The sequence below is a fragment of the Musca vetustissima genome, unplaced genomic scaffold (assembly GCF_032173495.1).
Source record: "Musca vetustissima isolate MV318-11 ecotype Yass unplaced genomic scaffold, APGP_CSIRO_Mvet_v1 utg40562, whole genome shotgun sequence".
Lineage (NCBI taxonomy): Eukaryota > Metazoa > Arthropoda > Insecta > Diptera > Muscidae > Musca > Musca vetustissima.
In genome coordinates, this window is record NW_026872475.1 from 69,165 (window position 1) to 76,796 (window position 7,632).

The 7,632-nt window shown below is 37.0% G+C and overlaps 1 protein-coding gene across 1 annotated transcript in view; it reads right to left on the bottom strand.

The window, feature by feature from the left end:
• Positions 1-6,495, bottom strand: part of LOC133322267 (putative phosphatidate phosphatase) — a 72,592-nt gene extending 66,097 nt beyond the window's left edge. The window contains exon 1 of the mRNA XM_061531314.1: positions 6,424-6,495. Coding sequence (XP_061387298.1) covers positions 6,424-6,487 — 64 coding nt within the window. The 5' untranslated portion in view covers positions 6,488-6,495. The remainder of the gene's footprint in view (positions 1-6,423) is intronic.
• Positions 6,496-7,632: the final 1,137 nt, after the last annotated feature.

Consider the following 7,632-nt stretch of genomic DNA (forward strand, 5'->3'; position numbering starts at 1 on the left):
TTTTCGTCCGATTTTTTGTAAATAGTACACCAAAGAGATAAATGTATGCCGATTAGCACCAAATTTTGTTCGTCGTACAGAAGTTAGTATAGTCTAACGTGTGTCAGGTTTTGAATGGTGCACCAAGGACCAAAAATATGGCCGTACTGAAATTAGTATTCTTAAAAGATCGACGTCTGTTAGGGTGCATCTGTTTAATATACCCATATTGGTAAAGGGTTTCATATAGTCGGGCCCGTCCGACTTAACTACTTTTCTTACTGGTTTTATATTGAAAAAATCAAGTGGATACTTCTATATTGAATATGTTTAACCACTAATAACCCGAAAAGGCACAGGACAATGCAGCAAGGAATTTTATATATAGAATAAGGGTATTTCTTTCGGATATATCTCTGTGAAGGAGATGTTTACCTACCATGAACCCCTAATACCAAGTTATATGATATATAAGAATCTATAAGTTACCCTATAAACTTAATTTTGTATATAAAATGTTCCCAAGAGTCGAATGTTCCCAAAACCATCGCTGGACCTATAATTTATTGGGGAATGTGCCAAACAATAATAATGTCCCCAAAATAGTCAATGTGTCCCCAAATTGGTCACTATATATATATACATATATATATATATATATATTTGTGGGGATAATTACTACAGATTTGGACCTTTATATGAGGACTATGTCAAAACATGGACCTATACTGATAGTGGTCTGTGAAGCAGATGTTTAACTACCATGTTCCCGTAATACCAAATTGTTGTAATTTCCGATCGAATGTGCGCCTAGGATTATCAAAATAATTAACATAATCAAAATACCTATAATGTGACGGGACCTTTAAACGGGACTTATACCTAAAGATAGACCGATATTTGTAGTAAAATTTTAAAATCACCCAATCGGAATAAAATGATCAAATCACAGTACATTCGGAAGTAGGTACATCCACTTCGGTGAAAAATTTGTTTTTTATAATGATTTGATGAAGCAGGCCACCTCGAGAACAAATTGTAATCAGTTGGTAGCTGTGCCCTACCTTGTATTAATTATGCCATGGGACTACCCCAAAAGTTGAGCCAATATTGACATTTTCTACCCCATGAGAAATCAAAATATAAAATTACAGATTCAAAAACGTGCCCAAACTTTCCAAAATACCGATAGTTAGGATGTATCGTAATTTTAGGTTTACCTTAAAAAATGGACCAATATAGATATTTCTTGGTAGGAAGATTTTCTACCCAATGAAACCCCAAAATATCGATTGAAAATCTTGCCAAAAATACCGAGTAATGAGGTATACACTTATATAGAGAATATATTAATACGTGGACCTAAATATCCATCTTTAATATCGTGCGGTTTCTTAGTAAATAATTCGAGGCGTTGCAAAGGCATTGACAAATTTAATGTCGTTAGTTTTATATGCTACCCCCAACTTCTATGGCTTCAAAAAATCCCACCAGATTTTTTTCAGTTATAAAAATAACAATTTCTTAATGGCGCCCAACTATTAAACACCTTAATCTAAACACAGCACAATAAAACTCTCACATGGCAACTCTATCATAATGATTTGTTTTCAAAGATTCGATTGACCGCATCAATTGCATAATGAACCATAAAACAATAGTTAACAAAAAAAACCCCTTTGGAGGGAAAATATTTTTCCATTATTAGACGTCACCACACTCAATTTGTAGCTATCGATAAGTGATTCAGAGTAAAAATAAATCGAACTCTGAGTGGAGAATGAGATATTCACGTGTAACCTCCTCTATAATATAACTCTGCTCAATATTAGTCTCACAAATAAACACAAATACACAGCGGAGCAAATATGTACAACAGGTGGTATAGTAAATAACAACAGAAAATGTGGGGGTTTCCATCGCACCTCAATGTGAGGGTGGAGGGCGAGACGAAGAGAGGAGAGAGCAGTTTGAAAACAAACAATATTTACAATCGTAAAGCTTGATATTGAAAAGGTAAAATATTATCGAAAAATTCTAATCATAATGAGAACAGTAAATAGTAGCTTCCTCCATACCTGGCCCACACCACCCATAACAAATAACCGCAATTGAAAAAAGAAATATGTTTTTTCTTGATTACTTTATAAACAATGCCTGTCAAGTTTTGTTTTTATCTGAAAATTCCTAAAATAACTGTCAGTGAGTAAAACAAAAACTTTTGAATGCGTCATAATTTTGGATGTAGGAGAAGCTTTATGACAAAAAATACGAAATTAAAATTCTCCAAACTCCGTGAAACTGGTTTTGTGCCAACATTTTATCTGTCGGACGCGTACAAAAAAATAAAATACTATTTTTTTTGGCGATGAATAAATAAAAGTATTGTGAAACCGGTTTCATTGTTTGTTTACGCCATCGCTGGCAGCAGCATTCACATGATAATGAAAAACAGATTTTCTAGATAAAAAAAAAAAAAAACTCGCAATGAAAACTGTTGTAATTGCAGAACTAAGATTAGAATTTATTTTTAGTTGAAATATTAAGAAACAAATATAGGAACGTTATAAAAATACTTTGTTGTCATAACAACATTGAATGTGAATGTTGAATGGTCAGGGTTGCCATTGCAGATGTTCAAAATTAGGATTTTTACGATATTCGAAATATGCGTGGCATATTCCAAAAAATATTGTAAATTCTAAATTTTCGAGGGACAATATGTATTCGATTATCGATTGTATATTAAATAAAGTATAGAAAATCCTGATCATAATACCTTTCTATTTCGATTTATCTATGTATCTCTGTTACAGACACATTGCTAGGATGTTTGGTATTGAAAATGGAATATATCGGTCAACGTTATGGTGTAACCCCCTTGTGGATTTGTGCAGCCCCAAGGGTTTGTAACGCCGCGAAATATTGGTCCTATATCAACCTTTAAGTCTACAGTCATATCTCGACTAGCTTAGTCGATCTAGACATGTGTGTCCGTCTGTCCATTATAATTTGTAAACACGATACTGACCCCATAATTGAAACTAAAGGTATTTTCGTGTTCCAAAAAAACTAAAGGTATTTTCGTGTTCCAGGGACTCCAACAAAACAGAATTGGTACATTTGAACCCCTGAATATATTTTTGTTGGTGTTTTTTTATCACAGTATTATTCATCGCTACAACAAAAATATGCTTTGAAAGGGCTGCTTCTAGAGAAAGACAAATGCCGAACTTTGACAAATTTGAATTCAATTAGAAAATGCAATTTCGAATCAACTGCTATAATGTATCAATACACGACCCTTGTAAAACCACATAGGCCAATATGCCTGAAGAGTCGCTTAACCAACGGCGAAACGCGTCGCATAATGGTGGGTACGTAGGTACTACCCCTGGCTTTCCTTTTCATTGCAAAACTTCGATCATTAAGTTCGATTCGAAAGAGAAAAAGAACTGTCTTATAAAGGATTTTTATTAACGTATGGGATAGCCTTCGAACCGCTGACCGTTGCTTAAAAATTTGTTTGTTAAGCTGGCTTTGTCAAATGTGGAGGCCTACAGGAGAACGGCAACGAAATTCACTGACTTAGGGCCATACGTTTTGTTGTTCACAGTTCTCCTCTACTGCGATGGATGAGGTGGTCTCCGATTATGTTGCTCTACCTGCCTGACCTACTGTGCCTGTATGGATACCATTTGATAGGCTTCTTGATATAGAGGTTCACGTTTATATCTGACGTCTCTTGGCGGGGCAGTTCTGTTCATAAGACTATGACAGGGGTGTTCCAGACGATAACACCCAAGCAAGTACTGCATCGACAACATATATTGTGTCAATGGGCAGATAAGATCTTCGTCTCCTCATGAAGATTGTCCACTGGAGTCATGAGAAGACACCCTGCTGATTTTGTGGCAGATATTTTCGTATTCCTCAGATGGAAGAAATTTTCGAGACAGCTTTAAAGAAGTTTTACCTCTCACAAATGTCATCAACAATGGGATCCGACGTCATGATCATCCGCATACATTACGAGCTCTATCCCGTGGTTGTGGAATATTCAAAAGGTAGAGGTTAAACAATTCCGAAGATATGACCCCTCCTTGGAGAACTCCCTGTTTCACTCTACGGGGTTTAGACTTCCTCTATCTAAATTCCACATACGACTGGCGTCCTCACATATAGTTGATTATCCAACGTTTCAAATTCGTCGTTGATTTATCTTCTATATATATCCTCGAACAGCTCGGCATGGTTGACGGTATCGAGAGCCAAGTCAGATTGGTCAAATGCCACCATAACTATTCGGTTACAAGGCCTGTTCTGCTTAAGTCCTCTGCTAATATGTGTGGAAATGACGTGTAATGCTGTTGTTATGCTGTGCATCTTGCGGAATCAATGCTGATGGTGAACAAGTGAAAAACTGTTTCTCAACGATCGGAGGAGTAGCGCTTCATATGACTTTGCTACTAGAGACAAGAGTGAAATCGCTCTGTACTTCAGTAGTGGGACCCCCCTGCCTATTATCCAGGCTTCAGGAATTTTGTGGATGGTTAACAAGTTTATGACTGATGTTGAATACTCAACCCGGGTTCATCCAGCTGCTTAATCATTATCATGGATATTCCGTCCGGGCCCAATTACATGTTCGTTATCTTAATGAAGTGCTTCACTCTTTTGCATTCACACCACCTTAGGTCTTTAATTTGTCTTGAATAGTGTATTCTCCCAAGAATTGAAGGTTTGCAAAAGCTGGACAGTGGACAGGGAAACTATCCATACTTTCGCTGTCTTCTCCACACGTACTGCATCTGCTGCTTTCTAAGCATCTATCAGTTTGCTGTTTCAACATGGTCGGAGATTTGGTTTACCCATAAAGTGTTTGTGTTCTTTCTGGTTCCTTCGTTATCTCCATGACCTGCACGTGTTGGACCTGCACGTGTTGCCCATATCTATAATTTGCTATCACATCCCCTCTTAGTCCTATGTAACACAGTACCTATATGATTCGTACAAGACCGTGTCGCGAGAAATTGCTTACGCTTATTTATACATTTAAATTCAGTTTTGGATTTAGCTGTTTTGGAAGCTATGGCTTTTATGACTTCTTGACTATCCGCCGCAATATTTATTATCTGACCAGTGTTTTAACTTAACCATGTTAGACACTCTGTCATATACCATAGACAGACGACAGGCTTAATTTGCATTAAAAATGTCTTAATTTGAATTAATATTTACCCCTGACAGACGAGAGTTTCTGCATTTACGAAACAGTTTTTTGCTTCAAAACAATTGTTTGTATGTGTGTAGGATGAATATTTTTACATTTGTATCGATTTTTCGGGATTACATCTTTAGGAAATAGAAATAATGGCGGAATAGCAACTATGATCATAGCAAAACAGCTCCCAATTTAAGAAATGGTTGAAATTTGCCTTCATTTCTTATTTTTATTTTCATAAATATAAATAAATTTGACAAGAAACAATTAATTTTCGACAGCATTGCCATATTGAAATTGCCTAATTCAGTATAAATTCAGTTTGATTTTGTGCATTAACAACACATAAAAATGAGGATAATGTACAAGTTAATTTGAATTAAGGCTGTTAATGCAAATTAAGGCTGTCGTCTGTCTAGGCTAATAGCTTGTACCTCCGCCTGTAGTATCGTATGGCATGTGAAGTAACATTTCGGTTCTTCAATATAAAGTTTCAGTTCCGACTTTCATGCCATCCAGGAGCCGCCTGAGTAACAACAGTTGTTAGAGGGCATTTGCGCTAGTATTCCAGCATCCCATTAATGTCTCTACGGTATCACTGTATCACATGATGTGACTAATATTCAAATTCAAAGCAAATTAGGTCTGATTCAAATTGACTCAAGCCGATTGTAGCCTGCACTATATTTTTGTGCGGTCCATTGTGTTGATCCACTCGTTCATTGTTTTAAGTGCGAAAGCTGCAACGGCCTCCTCATATTTTATTTGGACAAATCTCGTAAAATGCGAAATTACTCCCCAATTTATAATATTCCAAAAGCTCTCTAAAATACCCTCTTGGAATTTCCCTAAATATAAAAATTCATTTGGTTGATGGCAACCCTATGCCAAGAGTACCACGCTACTTAGTGATTGAGTACAATGATAAATAATGCCTGTTTGGTGTAGTTTGTTTTTGTTGTTGTCACTTCCACTAATAAATCGCCCAGTACTTATGCACCACTGGTATGCAAATTTCAGAGGCCTCTGGTCGGCCCAAGGGTGATGCGGCGACAACACTAAACATGCAAGTTTTTTTTTATTTATAATTGACATAATTTTGTCATTTAGCTACGACGAGATTTGTTGTTATTGTTGTGTATGGTGGGTACAGCGATGGTGGCGGCGTCGAACATGCTCAACAACAATCGGTAAATCAGAGTAGGTTAATTGACACTTACCACAAATTAAAATCAGAACATCCAATCCGACACGCATTAAAATCCTTTTATTTGTTGTATCCATTTTGTTGAGGTAGACTGTTGGAGGAGTGGCGGCGTAATGGGGACTATTGTCTGGATAAGGGGAACGATGGCGTATTTGATCTGACGTTGAAGTTGTCAGATGAACTTCAATATTATGATTCGCGTTGTTGTTGTTGTTGTTCGCGTTACCGTGATGTGCCACGGCAATGGTATTAAAACGGGCGTTCGATATTACACCTTTATGTGGAGCGGAAGCGACCGGTATACCAGCGTTACGCGACGTTAATAAGTTGCTAGTGACACTTGCCGTCGTCAATGAATCTTCTGCGTCGTCTACGGGTAACTGGCGATAGCTTTCTTCTTCTTCCGGCCGTCGAAGCGGTGTTGTTTCACTCGCAGACGAATCGTTACTCATTTGTAAGCTGTTTTTATTATTGTTTGGATTCGTGAGAGACAGGCAGACAGCAACGTGTTTGCGTGCAAAAACCCCAAATTCTCACACACACGATTCTCACTTAAGTGTACGTGTTTGAGAGCTCCACTACAACCGCGTGAGAGATGGAGAGCGTGAGCAATGACAGTTGTCTGGTTTTATGTTCTCCCACGAGGGGGGCAAGAATCAAAACAAAACAAATACTAAAAAAATATGAAAAAGCTTTGCTAGTTTTGTTTTGTTGACTTTGAACTTGATGACGTTTTTGTTCTTGGCTAAAGGGAGTTGATTCTCTTTATGGAAAAAAGAGAGTTTAATAAACGTAAGGTAGAAAGAGTATACCCAACAAAACACAAAAGGTTGTGATGATTTCTGTTTATATTATCTATTTCCAAATGTGTCTTTGCTTGCTGTTTTAGCGGCGTTTTGTTTTGATGTGAAATTTTTTGTCGCCGGTATCAGTGTCGTATTGTTGTTGCTGGTTATTTTTGACAATTATTAGTCTGTTGTATCGCTGTCATTACATGTATGCTTGCCAGCTAGTTAGGTATGTTTTCCATTCATTCATTCATTGATTGTTGTTGTTATTGTCGGCGTTGTTTAATTCAATTTGTTGGAGGTCGGTCGTTCTCTCAGTTTTTTCCCTCCTCTATTGAGTGTTATTGTTGTTAAACATTGGTGTGCTCTATTTTGTTAAAAAATATATTTGTGAGCAATTAAAGGTGACTTAATCGTTAATGGCCTTTGTTATC